We start from the raw sequence: 26,203 nt of genomic DNA, 5'->3' as shown, positions 1-26,203 counted from the left end.
CACAATCACTTTAATTCCAGTATTTCTGTAGAAATTATTTTGGACAACTACCTCCATTCAGCGTTAACACAAATAATAACCCACCAAGGGATGGGCTTACCAACTGTCAGCATAAGTTTAGCTGCTCATGAACTGCATGGATTTTGTTGCAATAATTAACCTGTTTATAAATATGTCATTAATCAGATCACCCTCTTGCTACGCAGAACACACCCACAGTACTATCTACGCACAAAGAAAGCTGAGTTGGAGCTTAATAGTTAATGGTTATCCTGGGCCACCTTCCACAGGAAGCATAGCTGACTAGTTAAATTAGCAATGCGGTCCAGTATTACCAGCCCTTCACTTTAATATTACTGAATTTTCTACGTATGTAAGGAGGAAAAAAAAAAAAGTACAAAAAAGCAAAATTAGTTTGCTTAGTAAGACCTACATAAACACTCTCATTACTTGCCAAGATTAAGTGAAAAAGACACTTTTATTGGAATAAACTGTTCACATTGGCAGTCGCAGTTCATGAGGATGTGTTTGTGAGGAGGTAACATACCCACAAAAGAATCACTGCAACCAGATACGTGACTACTCCTAATTAATTTCGCTACACAGTAAAGCAAGATCAATGACTAGAAGTGATTCACCTGAAATGTTTTACTTAACATTTAAAAGTACTCATAAGTAAACTGTTGCACAGTCACTATAATCCAGCATAAATCCGTGCTGCTACCAAAAGGAGTACCCTTGTCTTACCTCCCCCATACCAGCTTTTCCAACACATGTAGAGGCAGGAGTAAGAACTAGGGGAACAGGGACAGGCTTCTGGCTGGAGCACCCCTCCTGTCAAATTTATGCTGCAAGTACAGCCTTATTTACCATAGCCCAGATGCAATGCAGTAAATTGTTACTCATATACGCTACCTTCTTCAACTACTATGGCTGGACCCAGAAAGGTATGACCAATTACACCTTGATATCAGTGTTGCTTATAGCAGCATAATTATACTAGAAAATTAATTTATTGCAGACAACTCTTAAGTAAAAACACTGCAATTTCAGTAACAAAAAAAAAAAAAAAAAAAAAAAGTAAGTCATTTGTTCTTCCCAGGTACAGCTCTGCCAGAGTTTGGAATGAAATAAAGAAAGTGCCCTCAAAGAGGCTGGTAGAAATTTCTCACATTGTTGTGATCATCACCAAGTAGAGCCAGAGAGGTTGTGGGGTTTTCTCGTTTGTTTGTTTTCTTTCAATTTCCTAGAAGACTTTGATGCCAATATTGCGGTCCAGCTAAAGCATTTCCATTTCAGAGTATCAGGACGCTGTTTGCAAAATAATTCTGATTTTATGAAAGGACATGGGAAAATAATTGGTAAGCAGTGGATAAGAGTAGTTCTGCCTGAAATTCAGCCACTTTAATGATTACAAAAAATGAATGTTTATTAATTCCATTTTTCTTTCAAGATTGCTACTCAACTATCAGTGCAAGTTTTATAAGATAAGCAATTAAGTCCACATCATAGTAAGACTTTGCATTTACTTCAAATTCCTCAACACTGCACTAACTCATAATGGGAAAGGGAAATTCCCATTCTAATGAAACCAGTTAGCTAATGAACACACCCTGCTCTGGCTCAGAATAAGCTTTCTTTTTAATAGCTTCCTCGTGAGGCAGTTGAAAAGTTAATAAAATATATATACACAGTGATTATAAAAATGTAAGTCTTTACAAGAGCATGTGTTAGTCTGTAAGTTAGGGGCTGTATGACAATGCATGTAATAGGGATTTTGAGGAATTCATTGTGCATGTTATGGAAGGAAAAGAGAATAAAATCAAGGCTAAATACATTTTTCACAGTTGTAATAAAGAATATGCAGAATAATAGCAGAATTCGATAGGTTAGCACAAACGTGGGACAAATATTTAAAAGAAAAAAACCTGATGATTATCCAGAAGAACTTCAATTTTATTCAATATATCACTTGTTAGATAATATCTCTAAGATAATAATAAAGACTTAAACATATATGCCTCAGTGGGACCTTTAGCAAGATGCACAAATTCCTCAGATAGAGCAGCACATGGTACTTCTCTAATGAGGCAGAGGAAAGGTGTCCCAACACCACAAAGAAGAAGGAACAATGAATGCAAGGAGAAAAAAAAAAAAAAATCCAAACCCTAGATGACTTATTTTCTTCAGAAGACAGAAGTTTCTAAGCAGGTAACGCTGGAGGCCTGCTAAAGCTCACATTATATAATCCATATCTGAAGAGTTTCCCTTAATTCCTTTATCTTCTCCCTCCTCCTGGAAGAGGAGAAAGGGAATTAAGGGAAATTTGTGACCCAACTGTTTAGGGCCCAACTCCACCACCTTCCTCTAAATATTCCTGCAACTCTTCCCATACTTTTCTATGGAGTAGGGCATCAAGAGCAAGATAGGATCTCCTGGTTTACCCCTATGCTTGACACTGCACTTGTGTTCACCAAGTGGCATTTGGAACATGGAATTTCCTACAAACAAATCCATAATAAGGGTTCCAGGCACCACAAGCGTCTCGAAAGAGCTATAGATTTGATTCTGACCTATAGGGAAAATACTGCCCAAAGCTGGCAAAACCACAGGCAGACAGCAACTGAAGAGACACCATGCATGTAATAAAGGTCTAAAGATGAAAATAAAATCAGCCTCTTAACGAAGGGGGTTAATATCCTCAGTCCAACAACGGTGGATGTTAGGAGGGTATGAGGGGAGCAAACTGCAGAAAGCAACTAAGCCCGAATCTTCTCCTCAAACAGAACAGCATGTGCTGCTGAGACTGACAGAGGCCAAACACTTGTCTAGGCAGACCATTAGTCTGCCCCAGTGGGGTATTTCTTACATTCTCATGCTTTAGGCTTGGCTTGACACGTATCTAAAAATTTGTAAGCATGGGTAGGTTCCTGATAAATTTGCTTAATCATATGCACCTAGTTAGTGCACATAACCAAGCTCTCACAAATCTTGCCTGACAGTAACATCTTATTGTTAACAGGTATAAACAACCTTTGCAAGATTGCTGGCATATTTCACAGATTACTTTGAAAGCACATCCCATGTCTTGAAAAATCATTAAGGACATTAAATATACAGCTCATGGTTTATAACTCAGAAGATAGCTAGTCCCATTAAATTTCTCACTGTGCACATGTGGCAGGCAGAAAAACACATTCAAAGCATAATGAACACATAAGTTAAATCATCATACCTCATCTTGAAACAGGCCCCTAAGAACAGCTTTTATGTGAATTTTGAGGAAGTAGTAGTAACTACGAAATGCCTTCCCCCATCCAGTTCTTCAGTATAAATACGGGTAGTTCTTTAAAAGAGGCATTTTAATCACACTCACGTCTGACATGTTACAAAATGCTCCCAATCAAGACATATTTAAAATAAATATGTAAGTGGAATTATTAGGAAAGAGAACAAAACATCATTGTGTCCCTACACACATCCGTGGTGTCCCACATCCGCAGTCCTGTGTGAACTCCTGGCTCTCCCCTCTCCTTGTTCTGCAGTCTTAAAGAGAATTAAGAAAGGTCTGAAGTCAGATGATCAAGGGTAAGGAACAGCTTCATTACAAAAAGCAAGTTACATAAGTGAAGGATCTTTATCCTGAAAAAGAGCAATGGAGAGGGGGACTCAATAAAACCACAAGCGGCATGGACAGAATTGTTCCCTGCCTTGTCCAGGACAAGGACTGGGGAAGTTTCATACATAATTAACAGGTGTCAGGCTCAAGACAAGCAAAATGAATGGTTCTTTCAGGTTTTGGGCTTGTTTGTTTTTTTAGATTTACTATTATATATATTAAACAGAACATCCACTCAAAGCCAAACTTCTTGATACAGAAAGGTGTTGATGTCAAAAGCTTCGGTGGGCTCAATAAGCACCTGGATACCACATAGGAGAGAAGTCAACTGAAAGCTATTAAATAAAAGAAAACAAAATAATCCCCCCCCACACCTCATCATTTAAGGCAAGGAAGCCCACAAGCTGCCCTGCTGCCAGCAGTCTGTAAGCACGTGGTGACACTTCCCATTTCTTTACTCAGGAGGAGGTTGTCAGGTAGGTCCTGTAATTTGGCAGGGCCTTGGATGGTAAGGGCATAAATAAAAAGAGAAGAAGTTGTCCAGCCAAAAAAACAAGAGGTACTGGAAGAGTCAGAAGAGTGGCTGTAGCCAGGTACATGTTGCCATGGTTGCCCTTTCACTACGAAAAATATGATGAGCCTGGGGACCCTGTAAACATCCGATGCCTGCTGGTGGGTTTTCCAACTGAAGTCCTCAGCTGGCCAAGGAACGAGCAGCAGATACACGCTCGCACACCAGGGTTTCAGGGCTTCTCCTGAACATGGTCTGTGCGATGCAAAGGCGAAGAAACACCGCAAGTGGAGTACGAATCTCCCAAGCTCTTTCCATGGGATGGTTTGGGGACAAATCAGCTGGATGTTGCACAATAAGCCCCCCACAGGGGAATCAAGCAGGGCAGCTCACAGGACACAGGATTAAAAAAAAAAAACTTTCAGGGGCCAGGACTCAGTGGGCACTGTCTTCTTGCTAGAAGAGACATGCGCACGACCAAAGGGCAGCCTTCATCTAGAAGGACCTGGGGAGAAGGGGGTGCGAGGAGGAAGGTGTGACAGATTGCTCCTCATCATGTGCTGTGCATGAGGTTTCCAACATCACTCTCCAAGTCATCCTCTGCCGCATCAGTGGGGCACACTGTGCATGTTTAGTGGCTGTGCAGCAGCGGCAGTCCAACAAGATTGCCTGTGTTGGATACTGCTGAAAACGGCATATAGGTCTAACCAGGCATTTTGTCTGACCAGGTACAGCCATTCTTCTACTCTTATGTGACTTCAATACTCAAAATAAATACCATAAGCAAACTAACCATGGAGTAAAGCACCAACTTACAGGCTCAAGGGAAAAATACAGATCATCCGTCTGTCATAAGAGATGAGGATTTGAAAATTTCATTAATTTTCTGAAACCATTAGCCAAGATATTCAAAGAGTTTCATTACTACAAAGAGTCTTTTTATGCTATTAATCCAGATTAGTAATGACTGTTCAGTTTAGAGTTTGCCTAATTCTTTAGTTCTACCTGATGCAATAGAACAGCCTAATTCTTCCTTCCTTTGAAGCATGATCCTGCCCTCTGAAAATCCTTCACTGCTCCTTCCCCTACTTCCTGCTCCAAGACCACGGTTCAATGTGCCTTCACTGCCTTATCAGCCTGTCCACAGACATTTCGGAAAGGAAAGTAATCAGAACACCTCTACAGCTCTTTACTCCTTTCATTTGTTTTTAGTGATTTGATCACCTGCTGGCCCAGCCATCTGGAGAAAAAAAGAAACAGGGTTCTCATTAATCTTAAAGATCCTCATCATTTTCACAGTCGATGATCAGAGAGAAATAGGCAGCTCTTCTTGAGTGAGAAAAATAAAAGCATTTTTTCACGCATCACTTTCCACACCTTTTAGTTGTGCAGGCTGCATTTACTCTGACTTGAGCAACATGGTCTTGGAGGGAACCGTAACTGCAGAGACAACCCTTTATCAACCAATTCGCCACTCTAAGGCGGCCCAATCTCAGTCTGAGTCCAGACTGTTCATCAAACCCACCTCCCTCAGCACAGACACAGTGATTCCCCTCCTAAGAGGGGTCCGGACAATCTCATGTGCCCAGTACTATTAACATGGCATTCCTGGCAGGCGAAAGAAATTGCAGTGAGGAGCTGCCCATCTGCTGGGCTCTGCTGAGCCACAAGAGGAGCCCGGACCTTTCCAAACTGTGTGTTCAAAAAAGTACGTTCTTGTGTCTCAGGGTGCACCTGGGAACACAAGACAGAAGGCACAAACTCAGCATCACTAACACTGCAGCAAGTGAGCAAGGAGATCCTCGGAGAATTTGATTTTGAGCCTAACCTCTTGGCTTCTGCTGCCTGGCAGTTTAGATGAAACCTCCATGAAAGGCCATGAAACTTTATAAAGGAGACAGGCCAATACCCACCATATTCAGTCATGTCAGTGGGATATTTAGCAGCTGTTAATGTTCTCCTGAAGGCTGTGCCCTGTGGCCCACACAACAGGGTTCTTGGTATTTTTAAATGAACCAACATTTTGCTCTTCTCTATCCAGCCAGAAACACACCCAACTGGAAAGACAAAATAATTGTCCATCGCTATCTTCCTTCCTGGAAAAAACACTTCTCCATGTTTACTGAATCTGCTGTGATTCAACAGTGCAAGCCTGCTGATTATTAACAAGATTGTCTCGTTTCCTCCAAATCACAGAATATTTCGATATTAATGACATAAAGGAAATAAAATAAAAAAAATCCTTACAGCAAAGAGATACTGAAATCTTAACATGAGTACGTTGACATACATGAATAAAATGAAATGAAGTAAATGGTCACGTTTGTACCACAGCAGCACTCTGCCTGTTATGCAAGATTTGCTGGAGAGCGGGTGGGGTGAAGAGGAAGTTGCAGGCTCCGTTTTAACTGGGAAACATCTGTCCCTAGGCAAGGGACAAACGTCAATAAGGCGCTACCTCACAAGTTTATTTCTTAGTTTCCTTAGACAGTTAATTACACTGCTAATCTAACCGTAAGTAGCGATTCTATAAAAATGATACATACAGTCTCCATCAAGAGTCTTGGTACTACGACATTTACAGGCAAAGTACGTTTCTGTCAAGTGTATCTGCAGCCAGTTACAAACATATGTAACTGGAATGACTGAAGTTACATAATTTTCCTTTTCTGCGTTATTTCTAAGAAGAAATAGTAGGAGTGGTGGTCTCTAAGTAATAGTGAGCATGTAAATAAGCAGAGATTTTATCCTCAGCAGTACATCAAATAATGAATGATTCTTTTAGGGGTACAAAATACAAACACTTTCTTTGACTTCCAGTGAAAGCTACTTTCATGGTATCCTCCTAGTCTCCAATTCACAGCAGCCACAAAGCTGTCGCATAGTTTGCAATACTTCGCAGTTGTTAGTCAAGAAGAATGACAGGTCAAGACTGGCGAATTCTCAGAGCTCCAAAGGCAACATTTTCAAAGAGAATAGATTTTTTTTTTTTTTTTTTTTTTTTTTTTTTAAAACCAACCTCTCAAAATTACTTCCAACACTTGTGGCAAGAAATGCTCTCCCTTTTTTTCTTAAGGAACAAACAAAAACAAAGCTGTTCAAGCAAGTTTTTCCTTACAATTTTCTTCACTTCTCAGGCTTTCCTTATGTTTCAAACGCTTCAGATTTTTTTTCTTTCTCCATGTTAAGTCTCTTTAATATGCATGTAGCACAAAATGAGACCACCTACATGGACAGTTCCTGGAGCTCAACTTTGTTTGAGCACTTTCAAATGCAGTAAGTGTGAATCTGAGTCCACAGATCCCGGTCTTGCTACTTATGAGCTCCATAAACAGCAGAACAGGTTCACAGCAGCGTCCATTTGGGCTTGCTCTGGGTCACAGAGGGCCCAGAGAAGGGAACTTGTGTGTGCCCGCCCTCACACTCCTTCCTCAGCAAGAATCCTGTAAGATCGGGAATCCAGTTGGCAGAGGAACGTGGATCCCACCATCTGCAGACAGCACACCTCAAACAACACCTGCCAGCTTTTCTTCACGTAGCTGTGTATATGGATCCCATACTTGCAGGGTAATGAACATTAGCCACCTATTTGGAAAGGGGTGAACAGCTCTTACTTGAATCATAATAATAATACAGCCCTGCTAAAATTAATGTTTGACCTGGAAGTAATAAATGCTTCAACCTGTAAAACTGCTGCTCTTTGTCTCTCTAATGAGACTGTTCCTTGAGCAGACTGCAGAGGTTACTTACCATCTGTATCTCTCTTGGCCAACTGGAAACAAAAACACCCAAGAAACAAACAAACAAAACCCCCAAATGTTTCATTGTCTACACAAACATGAGTAAGTAGACAGCAGCTAAGGTGTGAAGCTTCACTTGGCCAGTTTTTTTCTTGGCTCTAAATATTGTGACTGATGCAGCAAATACGTTCTGGACAGCTGGAGCAGTCCACCACAAATATATTTGGTCTGATGAATTCTGAAGTTGAAGAAAGCTGAAGGACAGCTAGAGTAGTTTTGCTTCTTCTGAACAATCTCTAATAGAATAGAATATTTCAGTTGGAAGGGACCTACAACGATCAGCTAGTCCAACTGCCTGACCACTTCAGGGCTGATCAGAAGTTAAAGCAAATTATTAAGGGCATTGTCCAAATGCCTCTTAAACACTGACAGGCTTGGGGCATCGACCACCTCTCTAGGAAGCCTGTTCCAGTGTTCGACCACCCTCTTGGTAGAGAAATGCTTCCTAGTGTCCAGTCTAAACCTCCCCTGGTGCAGCTTTGAACCACTCCCATGCATCCTATCACTGGATACCAGGGAGAAGAGGTCAGCACCTCCCTCTCCACTTGCCTTCCTCAGAGAGCTGTAGAGAGCAATGAGGTCGCGCCTCAGTCTCCTTTTCTCCAAACTAGACAAACCCAAAGTCCTTGGCCGCTCCTCACAGGACATGCCTTCCAGCCTTTTCACCAGCTCTGTTGCCCTCCTCTGGATGCATTCAAGGACCTTCACATCCTTCTTGAATTGTGGGGCCCAGAACTGCACACAGTACTCAAGGTGAGGCCGCACCAATGCTGAATACAGCAGGATAGTAGGGTATCTATTGTTTCTGACAATCTTTACAAGTCCCAGAAATTTTCACACATCGCGTGGGGGGGGGGGTTGGAGGATTGCTACGGATCTTTGGGAAAAAAATGAGGAAATAACTAAATGCTGTGTCTGTTCTCAGAAGCAATCCCTTCCGCTGAATTCCTCTCCTCTCTCTCTCAACAGAGCACAATTCTTGGATAAGGAAAGTTGGAGAATTAAACCATTTAATGGTGTAAAGGCTTTTGCTCTAGATGATATCCAATTCCTGAAACTACTTATTTCACAACGCTGCCACAAACAGGTAGGAGTAACACAGGGGATGCCACACCTGTGACACCAGAGAGAAACATGTGTGTCCCCTGCTGCCAGCAGCCCTCTGGTGTCTTCTAAGAATTGTCCAATTCCTTGCCAGTATTTTCCCTTGTCCAGGATAAAAGTCCTGCTGTATTCAATGAGGAACAGGATGCAAAACACTTTCAACAGTTTTTAAGCTGCATCCTCAAGGTTAAGCTATTTGAAAATTGTCACCGAGTAGGTGAAGCCATTATGTGAACAATATAGAGTACTACAGGGTTCAAGGTGATGGCAGTACCAGATAATTAATGTCATTAAATTCCCCAAGCAATGATTTTTCATGGAAGTCAACCACAATCAGGATGCCAAAAACGTCCTGCAGACAATGTATTGCCTTAGTAACTACAGCTAGGAAGATAACATATTCACCCTAAAACAGAATTTACCCATAATCAGCAAAGACTACAATATAGCCAAAATATACCAACTACTACTATTTTTTTTTCCTTCAGTTATCAGAAAGTGCTTTTTCTGTGTTTTCTCCTCCTCCCCGAAAGAACACCATTCCCTTTTGGTTACTTTGCTAAACTGGAGCACCTTACCAAAACATTCATTCACTCCACTGGCAATTGCAGTCTCTAAGTATTTGTAAGGAGTTATAGCCATCTTAGACAAGTCAGGAAATGTCAAAAGAAAAAAACCAAATTACTACAGAGCTAGAGGCATTGATTTACAATTATTACAATGGAAGAGTAGAAGAATAAATGACTTACAGTTTAGCTATTTCCTAGCTAAACTCTGAAAGGCAACAGAGGGGAAAAATACAGTAACACATAAATATTAAGTCATCAGAAAAACTTCTGGTGACAGATAAACACAAAACAAGAAAAACAAGTTGACAAATTCATATACAATAGGAATTCAACAAACAATCCCCCATGGTCCCCCTAAGCTATCAATGTTTTAAATTAAAATTCTGTTGCAATTTATGCAGCCATTAGTGCCTTTGCAGGAGATACACACATACACGGAGGGGAACTTGGTATTACATATCACTCAGGTTAGAAGCAAGGTGGAATTAGGGGAAAAACAAAAGAAAAAAAGGTATTGAATGTTTGTGATAGATAATGAAAACAATCATACCTGTCCTACTCACTAAACAAAATTCAATACCTTACCAAACAAAACTCTTAAGAAACAACTTAGACTTCAAAAGAGCTTACATCTTTCAAATAACAACCTCGCTTGGAATTTCTTATAATTCATTCTACAAACAGCTGTAGCACATTTTTTACATTAAACAAGGATATTAAACTTGATAGGATACCAGTCTGACTTCAGTCAGATTCCCTTTGTTCCAAGCATTTTGTTTTAATGAATCACTGACCACATTCAAAAAAGCAGCAGCTGAACACGAAGTTCTAGACAGACTTCCTATCCTGGATGCAGGGTATCAATGGAAAAGGATTATTACCATCACCCTCAGCTACAACAGCCTGAAGAACAAGTCCTGGTTTGTTTTTACTAAAAATAAGTGGACACACCCCCTTGAAGAACATGGAAGGGTTTAAACACACACTGAACCTAAGTGAGCGTAAAAATAATATTTTTGATGGGATGTCTCTGTATGCCTCCAAACACTGCAGTTATTTAAAGTGATCCCCAAGGCTTTTTTAGAACCTTCAGAAGTGCAGCTATTTGTCAGCAGCAATCCCGTGAAGTCCCTCACGGGCACACAAGTGCGCTTACACAAGATACCCAGGAATGCACATACCCACACCAAGAACTAGAAAGTGCCATAAGCTCTTAGAGCTTAGTATTGTACTCTACTCATACAAAAGGCTAGGCCAAGGTTTAATAATTACGTTCGCAGAAGCGTTGCTTACTCTGCATAATAGGTCCTATTATATTACTTATGTTCATCCCATTGTATCTGATACAAATCGTGCTTCTAAAAAAAGACAGCACCTTCCTGTGTGTGCCTGAAAAAAAGAGAGTGGCTACACACACATGAAAAGGAAAGTTGCAGCAGACAAAACAGCAACAGCAGAAAGAATAACATTCTCCCTACCCGCTCAATTTAGCACTGCTTGAGTACTGGGAGCGAGGTTTATGCTTGTTTTCAGAGCCAAAAATCTAGCCTCATCTCTCACCAGTGCATGTAACATCACAACACAGAGTAAGGCACACTTCATAAACTTACAGGTGGCCATAAAACTGATGGGTTTGAGATTACACCATCAAGATACAGTGACAGGAGGAAACCCCAGAAATTGACACACTGCTTTTCCTCACACTCCCACACTAACAGTTTTTAAACTCCATTAGCCACCAACTAGCAGCATTTTATGATTAGGTCAGATTTCAAATAATTTTAAAATAATAATAATAAAAAGGTATCTCTCAGCTGAGGTAGCATCCAGGATAAATGGAGCTCAAGTAAGCACACCTATTTTCATTGCAAAAAGCAAATCACAGAATCACAGCACAAAAACTGTTCTGTACTTTATTGCTGTCTGTGTAAAGAGGCCCCAACGCCACTTTCAGGGATGTACTTTAGAACAGGCAAGTACATTTTCATTTGTTATTCCTATTCTAATACAAAACTAAGAATCCTTGCATAAATATAGTTTAAAACCACGTGGGACAATTGACCAATATTGCTTTTGTATAGTCACATAATCCTAAAGGTTTGACTATGCAACAAAATGGAGGTGCAGCTACAGCAAACCCTCCCAGCTGTGTGACTTCTTTCCAGTTATTGTTACCATACCACTGTTACCATTATTGTTACCACAATAACCTACTCCTGCTATTGTTACCCTATTACCATTAATGCAGTCTAGGTACATTCTACTGTCACACCTTCATTTCAATAACCTAAGGAGTTTAATTCATGCCCAGAATGCCTATGTAGTCCCTCCAGTTCATTTTGAAACTTTCAGAAAACAAACAATAAAGAATTATTTTATTTATTTATTTTAAATACTTTGCCCTCCCAGGTAGACAGCGTATACTCACCACACATTCCCAGCTCAAAACTACCTAAAGAACAAGAGCCAGAGACTAAACGCATTGTAACAGTTATTAAAATATTCACAAACAGTACAAGGAGCTAAAGTTTCAAGTCACCGGTGTCACACAACTGCTCACCCTCTCCTTGCTTGCTCCAAGCATCCCTGCTGGGCGGCAGGTTCCTGCCAAACTGTGGGAACTCTGGGGGCAGGAGGGCTGATTCCCCCAGTCCCACCTTAAGGAGAGAGAGAACTGAAATACCAGGTTGTCTTCCCCAGCTGGCCACCCCAGAGGAGAGAGGGAGCCGGGGGCTGCCCTGCAGGGGAGAGGCAGGGTGCGCCTGCGAGGAGGTCGCCTCATTAGGGCAACCCCCCTGTGCTGCAGGAAACCCGAAAAGGTGATTTACGGGCAGGATTCATTCCCATCCCACTGAGCGGACAGTTCAGCTAAAAAGTATTAATCTGGGCCCTGTAAGCTTGTTAAATAATGAACTTTACCCTTAGGCTGAAAAAAAGAGAGGGGGGAGGCAGTGTTGCACAAGCTTATCAGTGCCCACTTGCTGCAGAACATGCCCTTGCAAGAGCTGTGTATGAAGAACTACTACTATTTGTAATGCTTCCAAGTTGCTGCAAATCTCTAGGACAAGATTAATGCATAACACTTACTCACCTGCATAAAAACACAATACCCTTATTTTCTGCCCAGCTTTTCCTCCTATGCTGGAGGACCCTCAACTTCATCCACATTTTTTAGAAATGTTTCTAAAGCTGAAGTTCTTAAAAAAGGAGTAAAGAGAAATAAATATATTGTGTAAAGAGTTGACCCAAAAGGCTGTATGACCTGCACTTAGGCATCAGTTTAATATGCAGCAGTATGGCATATGGATGGAAAGTAAAAACAGAGGAAGCATAACATCTATGAACACAAACTCAAGCGATCACGCATTTTTCACTGAAGTTAAGAAAGTTCAAGCAGATGACTTTCTACTGACAATATAATATTTTCCTTGAAACAATTACTTACAGTTTACTTAATCCTTCCATAATTACTTCAGACATTCATCTCAACATTCTCTCATCACAGGAACAAATATGCACAGTACTCACTCACTCAACCAGTTCCAGCAAAAGCAACAAACTCTCAACTAAAGACTTCCAACATGACTAAGTCTGCTTGGATCCAGAGTCATTCTCTCTCTCTCTACTACTCACCAGTAGCCAGGCACAAAAACATTTTTCTGTTAACGTAATCGCTTAACACGTGCTATCCCACTCACTTCCCGGTCTCTTGACCTTTCTTCCTTTGGTTTGCTGACAGTTCCCCTTTTTCCAGGGAGGACTTGCACTTCTACACAACGCACTACAGCGGCAGCTCCCAAAGACTGTGAGGTTTCTTCAGAAACAGAGTGACTGTCCACAACACGTGCGTGGGAACATAGAGCATCACTTAGGAGAATATCTTCACTATCAGCTGTTCTACCTCAGCAGTTTAAGTGTACAAAATCTGCACCATGCTCCAGTCTGGAGTCTTTCTACCTTTTCAGCATAAGCTATTCTGGGGCTTTCCAACTCAAACGCCAGTTTCACCCAGTAAATAACTGACTTGCAGTCATGGGCTGGAAAGACTTGAGGTATTTTTACCCTTCACTAAGTTCTGCATTTTTTTTATAAATAGTCTAAGTGATAAGAGTGACGAGCTGCATTGATTTTGTGTTCCTATTTTTAAATACTTAAGTTTGAAAAATACTTGATAAACATTTAAGCAACATGATCACCGATAGCGCATTAGCATTCAGAACATTGCAATGTAAGCATTTGGCTGTAATTAAAATATTTTAAGAGAGACTGCAGTATACTCAGTAACCTTTTCCATGCAGAATATTATTTGAAAAGCATGAATTCTGTGAACAACGTATGGTCTGCAACAGGTTGAATACCTGAAATAAGTATAGCTAATGTACGCTATCAAAACTTGACTTCCCATGTAGTTACAGTAAAGTCTCCCAAACTTCTATTCAGTAAAACAAATAGTATAGGAAAAAAAAAACAAATCAGAATATCAGCTTAACTTTTAATCCACACGCTTCCCTCCAGCCCCATACTGAAATGAATAATGAATGAGCTAGGTCACGATTGCTTTCAATACGTATGTCAGAAATCTTCAAAACAATGAGACGAGAGTAAGAGTTGTTATAAGCTCAGACATCAAAGATCTTCCTAATAATGCCCCATGCTTATACAACCACATCCTATGCATCATTTTTGTGCATCAGCATACCGGGAACTGCAAAACCACAAGTACCAAAGGTACTTGAATTCTATGTTACGAAACTTCCTATGCAAACAAAAATTAACACAGAATTGTAAGTACTTGTGACTAGAAACTGAGAATTTAAGCCCAACCTTCACCGTCCGCCTGGGCAGAACGAAAGTTTTCAGACTCGCGTCACCTTACACCTCCCGTCAAGTCCGTCACGCAGCAACAACTCACCCGAAGTGTCAATAACTCCAAGAGACTTTTCAACAAACGGAAAGTCTCGGGTTTTGTTGTCATCGTCCCCTCACGCCTCCCTCGCCGCTTCGTTCCTGTGCACAGCTGCTCCTCTGAGCGCTTCTCAGCCCTCCCTCCCGCGCTCCCCGGCTCTGCCCGTCCCAGCCCGCTGCAGGACCCCGCAGCTTCGCCCGTACCGAGGCAGCCCCGGGTACCTCCGCCACCCGCCTGCGGGGAGCGCCCCAGCTGCCGGCGCCACGGCCGGGATCAGCTGAAGCCGCGGGTCGCTGCCCTGTCCGAGCTCCACTGCAACCGGCGGGGCCGCGGCCGGGACCGCTCCCCGCCGGGCAGCCCCAGCACCACGGCAGGAGCAGAGCCCTTGGGCTGCCTCTGCCGATCAGGTGTTTTGCGTTTCTTTGTAAATACAGTTGTTCCCCGTGCAACCTTCCTTCCAGCAACCCTGAAAACCCAGACAATTTTTTTTCTTCTCCGTAAACAAATCCTTCCCCCGCTTTTAAAGAACCCCCCCACTTAAAAAGGCTTCCCCCAAATATTTTCCTCGGTGGGATTTCCAAGCGGTCCGTTCAGACGGACTCGGAGCCACATGCCCAGAGGAGCGAGCTGGCATCTGCAGCGAGGGCATGGGCTTACCTTTGCCTCCCCCGCGTCGGGCTCCTCCTCGTAGTACCCCTGGCCGGACTCGTAGGCGGCGGCGGCGGCCGGCTGCCGGGGTCCCAGGAGCACGGCGCCAGCAGCAAGGCAGCAACCCAGGGAGAGCACCTCCAGCAAGTGCATTGTGCAAAGATGGCAGGGCGGGCGCGGAGCGGGGCCTGGGGCAGTTGGAGGAATGCAGGCGAAATTATGAGGCTCCTTCTCTTCCTCTCCCCCCTCCCTCCCCTCACATATATCCAAGGCAGTAAAATCCGTGGGATGGAGAAGATGCGGTAGCAGCAGCTCCTAGACGCCTGCAGGGGAGTTCCCAACTTTCCCAGCCGCTTTGCAAATTCTCACCAAAGTTATCCGGAGTTTGCCAGGTAAAAAACCCACCAGGAAACCGGACATCCGAGGCTGCGCTCACTCAGGGGCAGGGGAGGTGGAAAGCGCAGAAAGGAGGAGGAGGAGGAGGAGGAGGAGGAGAGGAAGGGAAGGAGCGAGAGAGCGGCAGAGCGGGCCAGTCGCACCCGGGGAGTTCCCTTCTCCCTCCCGCACGGGCCGGGCCGGGCCGGGCCGAGGGGCTCCGCTCCGCCCGCCGCGGAGGTCTCTCCGGACGCCTGTCAGCGGCAGCGCGGCCGGGGGGTGCGCGGCGCCTGGGGCTGCGCGGCGGCGGCGGGGGCCGCGCATGGCGAAAGCGCCCTCTGCCTGCGCCGCTGCGCGGCGAGAGGGGGGCCGGCGGCCGCCTTCCTCCTCCTCCTCCTCCTCCCGCGGCTGCTGCTGCCGCGACGCCGCCTGCCGCTGGCGCTGCGCTGGCGCCCCGGGGAGCGGATCGCCCCGCACCGCGGGTAGAAGGCCGCCCGGGGCGCGTCGCGTCGCGGCTGTGCCGGGAAGGGGAAGGCGAGCAGGCCCGAGCCTCCCCTGCACACCCCAGAGGGGCACAGGCGGTCCCGCAGAGCTGGGCTTGTCCCACCCCGAGCCTTGGCTCGGCGAAGATGAAGCCCGCTGTAGGTCCCAGCCCCGAGGGGAAAGCCAAGTGCCTGGCTTGTTTCATTGTGCTCTGAAACCAACAGATGAAGTTGGGTAAAACACACACAGAGAAATCACGCAAGAAAATTTCTGTTAATCCTGATCAGTTACTTGTTGAGCAGTGTTGGCAGCTTCACTTGAGAGAGTATGCAGCTTTTTTTGGCCAGAGAGTAAAAGATTTTGCCGTGTTAGAAACAGAGTAACCCAAAGAGTATTTATTTGTAGCCTTCCTATCAATGACATCTCTGAGCCATCTTTGAACAGAAGTTACACTCCATTCAGAGCCCTAAATAAAACAGAGCATAGATACTGTGTTCCAGTTACACTATGATTAACAGTAAAAAAAAAAAAGTCAAACAGTAAAACCAAAACAGATTGCACATTGCTAACAAAGTAAGACACTACAGCCTGCTTAAATCGCAGCTACGCTAAAGGAAAAAGTTATATTCCCTGTACTATTATTTTTGCTTGATGTGAACAGCATTATTGAACCTTGTGTAAATATTTAGAAAGCTTTTCAAATTGTTCTGCATCACTTTTATACATCTTTTGGTCACAAGATTGTATGGGAACGGACTGTGGGGGCAGATCCCTGACTGCCTTGGCTGGATGCTGGCAGTCTGCTCATGTTACACTCCTCTTATTCTTCGTGAATCCCATTATGTAACTATCCAGGGAACATTCTGGGGGTCATGCATAAAGGTGTCTAGCAGGCCTTTAGGTACCTCCTGTTCTTTGTGATTTATTACTTATCATTTTCAAGATGGTATTTCAGCTTGCTGCTACACAAATAAATTACTTTGATGCTAGGAAGTAATCACTTCATTTGCAATCAGAATGAAATCTAAAGTTTAAACATAGCTGCATTTTAAAAGTTTTTATAGTTACTAGAAAGTTATCAAAGCACTAACAATTTTTTAACATCTTCACAATACAGTAAAGCAATGAAGCAAAGACAGTGGTAGAAGTTAAGCAGAACAGCTACGAAGGTATAAAATAGTGTACATAAATTAAGAAGCCTATTGTTCTTCAGTGGACCCTTACAGCACTGCAGATCAAAGCACAGGATTAAAGCCTAAAGAGAGCATAGTCCAGGATGCAAAACCCATCTACATAGAAATACAGCGTTACTGGTTTGAGTTTAAACACGTTAAAATCTCTCGGAAACATCACAGACTGGTGTAGAAAGCAAGTTCTTCTGCAGCACGTTAATAACGCCCACCTGACAAATCACGCACAGATAATATTATTTCGATAACCGAGTGCCACGCAAGGAGTGCCTCCCCGTAACTAAATCACAAAACAGGATGGAACATACTGCTCCCGCTGTGCCATCATATCATCAGCTGGCTTCATTATTTATTTCCCGAGTTCCCCAGGACATTCATTCTGTCCCTTTCCCCCCCCCAATTCATAGAACATCCATCACGGGATCAAAGGCTTTTATGCAAGAGAGCGTCTCCACCAACTGCTCTGTATAGCAAGTTTAAAGTGTCATAACTGAAAGCTAGTAATCATAGTCATAGTGCCTCTAGTCACAGTCTAATCATAAGGTTTTTAAAATAAGGTGGTTGAAATCTATGATACTTTATATCTTCTGTTTACAAATAAATAAATATTCCATTGGCTCTGGGACACTTTAAGATTTTCCTCAATTCAGGCTGTATTTCTTTCCACCCCATAAAAGATGGCAAATTTAAAGGTTTACTGATTTAAAAGTATTTTCTTATTTCCCCACCACCTAATGATTAATATTCCTCCTTTTGTCTTCAAATTAAGCAGAAATCAGGCTACAGAACAATAAAGTTCTAAGTGGCACTCAGTACACTGACAGTGAACTGACCTTATAAACACAAACAACTAAAGAGATCCCTAATAGTGTGGATACAGGTCTAGGTCTTGCCCTGTTATGTTTCAATGGCAACAATAGCTACTATTGACAAACAAAGGAAATTTTTTATGTCAGATGTAAGACTCCTTCAAATGAATTCTCTTGATGTTGTTTTAAAATTGCATCAAAAAAATCCAGACCCCATTCTGTTGTTCAAGTTGCTGTAACGTACATCTGTTGAGCACATTCCTCTCCTGTCTCTAGACATACCTGATATGTTCCTTTCTGATACATTCTGCTTCTGAAATGTGAATGTGTTTCAATACCTGTTTCCTATCTCCATTCATTAGCAGTACAAAAAGTCAGAGAGGAACCACTATGAGAAACATGAGCTGAGACTGGGGAATGGAAGAGTGTCAATAGCAGCAAGAAAAATCAGTAGCATGCTATTGTAATTTAGTCTATTTGCTTATTGTAGAGTTAAATGCTACTGTTAAATGTTTTCTTTTCACAGAATGTCATTTCCATTCTCCTTACATTTGAATTTTGTGTTTGATTCAAACCAATCTCCTTTGCATTCTCCTCTTAAATAGACATATAAAGGCATGCCCAAGAGTTAAAATCACAGATAGCATGGTTTGCTTTTGTTTCAACACAGTCTTACGGGTGAGTTTCAGGGGAATTTATATTTAATGTAAATCTCAAAGGTAGAAAACATTGTTCCCTGGGTACAGCAACTCAAAAGACTGCGGAAGTACCATTCTGGAGTCATTCCAAAAGATGAAGGCCCTGTAGTAAGCTTCAGTCCTTAGTTCCTCTACAGATCAGACTCCCCTGTATTTCCTCTAATGCTTAAAAGCACGGGAAGAAAAAATTTGGATATTGATCAGTGTCTTAAATATCAAAGTCCTATGTAAATACTGTAAATGAGCCTGATATGTATAGGGAAGAAAAAGAAAGAAAAAGAAAAGGCATTTCAGATTCAGTGCCAAACTTATGTGCTTACTAATGCATTTTCTGCCAATTGAATCTTTCAATCCCAAATTTCATTACACATTTCTTATCATATTGCTTATCCACTTGGAGTAACCAGTTCTACAGAAGAGAAGAAGATTTAGCTACTGAAAAAGGATGGTGCAGTGGATTTCAGGCTGTAGTCCACTTCTCAAATCCTCTTCTTTATATAAAACATATATGGTTTAGTGGAAACATCTAGGTGTACTGCAGTTTTACTGATGATGTGCATAATGCCCTTCCTCATTCCTCACAAGCACATTTAAAAACACCTTTTTTTTGTACGGGCCTTCATTTAGTATTTCCTTATATGATCCTTAGAAAAGGATCTAAGCCTGGCAGCTTGAAGATCATCTAAAGCAACAGAAATCTTTTCCTTGACTTTGATCAGGCATCCTCACTGTAAAACTTAACCAATGGGAAACTGTTCTACACCAAACCTCCAGCTAGGGATCCTGAAATGTAGCCTTCTCCATTCATTTTCTCCAAAAATATTGCCAGGACGAATAACTTTAATTCAATGAGAAAGACATCACTGCTGCAAAATCATTTTCTGCAATGCTTGACCTAGAAACCTGCACTTTATTATCTAGAAATTTCTCTTTCATTTGGTATAAAAGTTGGTCTGTCTTGAAAATTAATTAACAAGACAAGAATCCTTAGTCTTCAGCCCTTTGACACTGGTTGATATTTAGGGATTACAGGATTATTGGGATTTCTTTGTTCTCAGGGATTCTCCTTCTAAACTGTTAAAATCAAGACTATTAGCATCTAACATTAGAATTTCTCTATGCTACAGACTGGATGACTGCAATAGCATAAAACCCTTGCAACTCTTGCTATAATAAGGAGTTAGTATGATGCAAAAATGGCAGCACAAGGCAGCATCTTAAGAAAAGTGTTTGAATTACCCAAAGCAAATTACGTATCTCTAAAGCTGCCCTAAATTTAGAATGGAGAAAGCCCTAGCACACATTTTATTTAGCTGTCTTACATTAGGATCTTTCTCTTTACCATAGTTTTTCTTCCCTCTTGTGATGTAAGGTCTCACACAAGAACAGGCATGCAGAGAATATTGATTTAACATCCTGTAAACTAATTAATCTCTCCATGGAGTGATGATGTTCACTGTTATAACCTCTGACTATAAACAATAAAATGGCTGACTGTAAATTTATGCTGCCTCTTAACTGAAAGCTGTGCACAATCTAAACTGTGTATAACTGGAGCCATGTCACTATATAAACAAATTTAGATTCAACAAAACATATTAGGACTTAACAGCACACGACCACTACACATACAAACGCTTACCATTTACGTACCTTACTGCAGTAGTCTTCCAAGTCACAATCTACGAGACAAAGAATGTATTCAGAATCTTTTTTCTCCAACTATGCTTATAAAATTTTGGAATGTAACAGGACAAAACAGTCCTAAATCAATTCAAGAGACATTTCCATATAATTGCTAAAACAATGGCAGAAATAATTATTTCTATAAAGAGATGCAGTTTCCACTAACTTTGTTCCTGCATACCTCTTCTCCACTCATATATATTCTGGTGCATTCCCCCCCTTTTTCTTTAGTGCTTCAAACCTTCTGTTCAATACTTTGACTGTTCTGGAAATTAAGAATATGCTAAACCCTTCAAATGCAAATCGCTGATGTATTAAAACTTCAAAAAAATTGTCAAACAGTACTGAGACAAATTCGTTTCCAAGCCCAGAATAGCGTAATGTATTATTATTATGATTCTCATTTTTCCTTGTTATTTAATAGGTTTTCCTTACCAAAGTCAATTCTTTTCTCCTACGTAAAATAGTCTTTTACATATTTGAACAGTTACCCTTCCTTACTTAGTCATCTTGTTTCAAGCTAAATAAGATCAGTTTTTTCCAACATTTCTGTATAGATTTTTATTTTCTAAAGTTCTGCTTATCCTTATAACTGTCATTTGAATAATCTTTAGTTGATGCAGGGGTTATTTGAAAGATGATGCCCAATGCTGAAAAAGTGTACTTCAAAACTGACCTGTGTTGTGCAGAACAAACGGGAGCAGAACAAAACACCTCAACCCATGCTTCTGCGTGTACATTCCCATATGGTATTTGCCTATTAGGCAGATTCATGTTCAGCTTGCAATCAGCTGTAACTCTTGGATATTTTTTGAGGATTTTCTATCCAGCCAGATGTTCCCTTTCCTGCAGTTATAGATCTGACTCTTCCAACGTAAGTGGAGCGCTCACATTTCCCAACAGAATGGTGTCCACAATCTCCTGGTTTTTTTCTAGTAATTTCTTGACTTTATCAAAATTACTTCCAATTTTAAGCCTACCTGTCTGTGCTGTCCTTGCTAGCTAGATCTCATCTGTAAATGTAACAAAGTAAAGGTGTATTCCACCTATGCTGCCCTTGATTCCTTGTGGTCAGCAAAAGCATTGTTAGTGACCAGTTGCAAGGTTTGGCTGAAGGTTGAAACTTCCCTCCTGAGGTGCTGGTTCAGACTGCAGGGTTTGCTTCAGCCCATCTTACCGATTCAGAAACCGAAAATGCCAAAATGTGGGACATTCTAATCCGAGATTCTTGCTTAGGCCCATCTTAATTTTTCACATAGCTGAAAATAGGTGCAGATTAGTTCAAAAATGGTGAAAGAGAGGTTTGTGGTTTGGGTTGGTTTTTGGTTTGAGTTTGTTGGTTTTTTTGGTTTTTTTTCCTTGATACACCAGGTAATGAACTTCCGGAATTTGTAGTTATGAGATATTGGAGACAGACAACTGTGAGGTTTAAAAATGGATCAGACAAATTACTGGAGATCAGGACCATAAATTCATACCCCGCCCCCCCCCCCCCCCCCCCCCCCAAAAAAGGTAAAAAAAAAATATGGTAGGAGTAGGGGAGTACAACATTGCCTACTTAATTCAATGAATGCAGATGCTGTAAAAGTGAAGGAAATAGACTGCAGGAGCAGACAGTCCTGTGTGCTCTTCCTAAATAGCATGTTCACTTGCAACTGTTGGAGACAGAAAACTAGATAGACAGTCTAGACGGATGGTTTGTCTGAGCCAATAGGACATTTCTTATATTTTGAGGGAAACTGAATCAATTTCTCATTGATTCAGGTCCAAACCACAAAGTAAATTTGTTCTTGTCTTTTAGTCTCATGTTCAGACCACGTATACTTAGTCATAACAAAAATACTTATTTTTACACAACATGATTGCACCAGAAGTCAGTCCAACAGATAGGGTTGGAAGGAAGTACACAAGAAATCCAATCTGTAAAATATTATTTATAATCTACAATGAAATGAATAAAGAGTGCTATTGCCATCACCATTGAAACTAGATTTAATCATTCTGTCTTAAAAAGAAAAAACCTAAACCAAAACCCATGTATCTGCTTTTTGGATACATATCACAGAAAAACAGTAAAGCAGATTGATTTATTTATTTATTTTTAAAACAAATGATGAGACAAAGCAAAACAAGAAACCTACATACCAATTTTTGGTCAGGAAGTTACCATTACTAAGAGTTTGAATTGGCACCATGCTTAACTTGGTTACTAAGAAGGTTTTGTTCTCTGCTAAACAATTGCTTAATAAAAACCATAACATGTTCCCTTCAAAAAGTTGTATGTTTTGTGCTGAATCAAGAGTGTTATTGTTGCTATCAGACCTAAGAATACATCCTGGGCACAAAACCAGAAGGATGAGGAGCCACTGTCTGTAAGAAGTCAAAATTCAATCCGTAACCTTTTCATTTTCCAAAAGCTGCTTAATAAAAAAAAAAAAAATTAAAAAAAGGGAATTACAAAGAATTAAAGAACAAAGGTACATTGATATGCAGATTGCATCAGAGGCCACAGGCAATTCCTTCCTTCCATCTAGCCAGGAAATTTCATTTTCCTAAACATTCAACACTGGGTGACACAGATCCAAGTTCCCTGTGATATAGTGAAAGCCGTGCTAATTTCCTCCCTTATCATTAATGAATTTAAGTAATAAGAGACATTCTTAGACCAGTTCTTGGCTGTTTCTTCCTTTCAGCACAACCTGTTAATCCCTCTCCTTTGGCCAGTCTCTTGACTTTCAACACTTCAGGCTAGACTAGGCAGCAGATGCATGCACATGGAACCAGATCATCGCTGGGCAGAGCGGCCTTCAGTACAGCACATCCGTCGTCCTTCTGATTGCTTATCTCTTTGTAACTTGAATTTAAGCAGCTACTACTGATCTAAAAAGCGGGTAGCATGCTGGGCCTAATCTATTTTTTAAATTCCTATCCCATCACAAACCTACAGCTATACTCCACAGGGACACTTCAACTAATCTGTCCCAGCATAAAACTCTTAAGTGCAAAGGGTAGAGCAACAGACCATTTTCAGTAGCAGGTTCCAGCTGTGGAACTCAACCTAATCTTCTCTATTGATAATGAATATAAGCCTGAGTGTATTCAAAACTAAAAACAACCCCCGCTTCTCAGTAAGACTCCCTGCAGCGATGGCATCTTCCCAGGGTAACCAGCCGATCTGGATAGAGGAGGAGGAGGTAGAGAGACAAGCATGGGGGGGGGGGGGGGGGGGGGGGGGGGGGGAAGAAAAAAAGCAGCTAAAATGTGCAGATATTTTATTAAAAAAAGATAGGTTCCAAAATATAGATTATTATATTAAAATAATTTAGAGATGCACAGAAGTCACCTTTGCTTACCTCTTCTGCTTTAAAATTTTAAGTAGTCAGAAAGCCAGCTTTGTCATTACTTTTTTTTGGAGCCAGGTTTTGTTTTTCACCCCTAGTAACCCCAGCAGGTTAGTCATAATTGTGTTCTAGTCCTTTGGTATAACTATAGGGCCACTCACAGCTGTCACACCTAAGCAGGATAGAGAAAAGTCCTGGTCGTACTTCCATCCTATTTTTCTGTTCCCTTGAGATGGGACTGGTCAGGAGCAGCCCCTGTACATGGGAAGGACTGCAGGATGAGGAACGTGCTGGTGTTGGGCCCTGAGCTGCCCCAGCTGCAGAGGTACAGAGGAGGTCAGACCATCGGAGAACCTGGTGAAGTTCAGTGAACCCAAACTACATGGCGCTGCTGCTGCCTATGACAAAGCCACAAGAGAGATGATACAAGCTATACTCTAGTTTTAAAAGCATTTTTATGCTTACGAGGGATTGCAGATAGCAGACGGCTGCACCACACACTTTTTGCTCTTGGGTTACTCCTAGTAAGTCTCTAATGTCTTATAATGAAAATAGATGTTTACTAGTGGATCTTTGGAGTTCTAGTATTCTAGCTGGTAAAATTACATAAAAATTAAAAGAGTCCAAAGGGATATTTGTTTCCACACAGTTCTGAAATGAGTGTTATATTCACCTGATAGGCTAATGTTTATAGTCCACAGTTTTGCTCTGAAATCTTCAAAGCAGCCAGAGGGAATAAGGAGCAATTATTAATTGTAATTATATCCTTTTAAATTTTAATAGGCTTCTTTCAAATCACATCTGATTTTTATAAGTGAATTGTCCTTTTCTTGCTCTTACCCAAGTATGTCGATGATCTATCCAAAAAGGATGAGACTCTCACTCAAATGTGAGAGAGATGTATTCATGTAGTGATATTAATAGCAAGGCAGTTAATATTCGTAGGAGGTCTTGAAAAACCATTTGAGTTTTAAAACTACGGAGGAAAAGTGTATTCCCTTTTTTTCAAACAAAACTTCAAAGTCTAGACGTTACAGTACAGTAGTTTCAAGGGGTTTTCTGCCTATTTATTGTGTGACCTATTGTTTAGTTAAACTGTGTAACATACGCCTTGTTAAATAATAATGCTGAGTGCCAGTAGGAATAAAACAACTTTTTGAGTTCAACCTACTCTCAGTCAAGGTCAAAAAGAGCTGGAACTAAACTCACTGAGTTTTCAAAAGCTTACCTTAAATATACAATATCAAAGTTCATAATCAAGAAGGCTCATTTCATCAGTCAGCTTCATGTTTGCACAGTAGTGGGAGTAATTATAACACTACTCATTCTTTCAGGTTGGCTTGAACACTTGACCTTATAAGCAAACTCCTTTTTTTCCTCCTCCTAAGATGCAAAGCAAACCGTTTGATTTTAACAAAACAGAGCTGTCAGTTTGACATTTCAAAGCACATTTAACTGCTTTCTTTCATTAAAAAGATAGTTTATCTTAAAAATAGAAATTTACAGGCTATTTCTACTGATTTTTACCATACAAAGATTAAAAAAAAGTTTCTGCTTGCTTGACCTTTTCTTCAGTTCATCAGTTGAACTGTATTTATTCCAGCCTCCACAATACACAGAAATCCCCAAATTCATGCAAATGCCAGGATGCCTCAAGGGCACCATTGCCTTGATATTCCTCTTACATCATGCCAGCATTCACTGACACACAGGGCCAAAGAATGTGAAATCCAAAAGCAGAATTACAATTGTTTTCAACAGTAGTCATGTGTGGGCAGATATTCAGCAAAACTAACCACACCTGGAAAGAGTAAAACAAATGGAAAAGGATCTCACCTCCCTTTTGTCATCCCAGAATTAAGGTTCTAGTCTAAAGCCAGATGTCTGGTTGCCCATTACAGTCAACTAAGAGCAACAGGCCCCTTCCAAAGGAGGACCTATTCTCCATTTCTTTGGCACTTACTTTAGGACATGCACTAAAATAGGTTTTTTCTCTGTTGGTAATAGGGGGAGACTATATGCTAACTTTGAGATCCCTAAAGGTACAGAAGGAGAAGTCTCATGCTGAGAATCTACATTGGAAAAATCTGTCCCTTGGGAACCCCAATGCCATAAGGGGATGTCCAAGAAATATAGGAGGAAAGAGGGCCAGGAATTTAAGTGAGGCAAGTAATTAAATCCATGAAATTAGTCTCCAACTTGGCAATTTGACTATCAAAATGAAGCAAAGGTAATAGTGGCATACCTGATAAAAATAAGAGGAGTGTTTAATTGTTGACTAACTGACTTCATGCTTTCATTTTAGATTTATGTCTTGCTCATTCTTTTTAGCTCTTTATTGAACAAAAATTGAAAGGTATGATAGATCTTAATGTTTAGACATGTCAGTAGGTTTTACTGGAGAATTATCAAATTAGTGAATGAAAAAAAAAATCACATTGCAATTGGCTGAAGTCAGTCTAAA

At 41.2% G+C, this 26,203-nt stretch overlaps 1 protein-coding gene and 1 long non-coding RNA gene across 3 annotated transcripts in view; both read right to left on the bottom strand.

The window, feature by feature from the left end:
• VEGFC (vascular endothelial growth factor C) overlaps positions 1 to 15,856 on the bottom strand; it is an 83,451-nt gene extending 67,595 nt beyond the window's left edge. The window contains 4 exon segments of the mRNA XM_050896261.1: positions 15,167 to 15,418; positions 15,420 to 15,484; positions 15,487 to 15,755; positions 15,798 to 15,856. Of these exon segments, the coding sequence (XP_050752218.1) occupies positions 15,167 to 15,418; positions 15,420 to 15,484; positions 15,487 to 15,755; positions 15,798 to 15,856 (645 nt within the window).
• A 532-nt stretch (positions 15,857 to 16,388) lies between these two features.
• Positions 16,389 to 26,203, bottom strand: part of LOC127015985 (uncharacterized) — a 31,943-nt gene continuing 22,128 nt past the window's right edge. The window contains exons 3-4 of one of the 2 annotated variants that reach the window (XR_007766409.1): positions 20,366 to 20,394; positions 16,389 to 16,481 (exon numbers count right to left, since the gene is read on the bottom strand). This is a non-coding gene — a long non-coding RNA (uncharacterized LOC127015985). Of the gene's footprint in view, positions 16,482 to 18,071; positions 18,878 to 20,365; positions 20,395 to 26,203 lie in introns of those variants that run through there. The other variant, XR_007766408.1, reaches the window with a different exon arrangement.

This window comes from Gymnogyps californianus, chromosome 4, assembly GCF_018139145.2.
Source record: "Gymnogyps californianus isolate 813 chromosome 4, ASM1813914v2, whole genome shotgun sequence".
Taxonomy (NCBI): Eukaryota; Metazoa; Chordata; class Aves; order Accipitriformes; family Cathartidae; genus Gymnogyps; species Gymnogyps californianus.
This window is presented reverse-complemented; position numbering and strand designations above follow the sequence as displayed.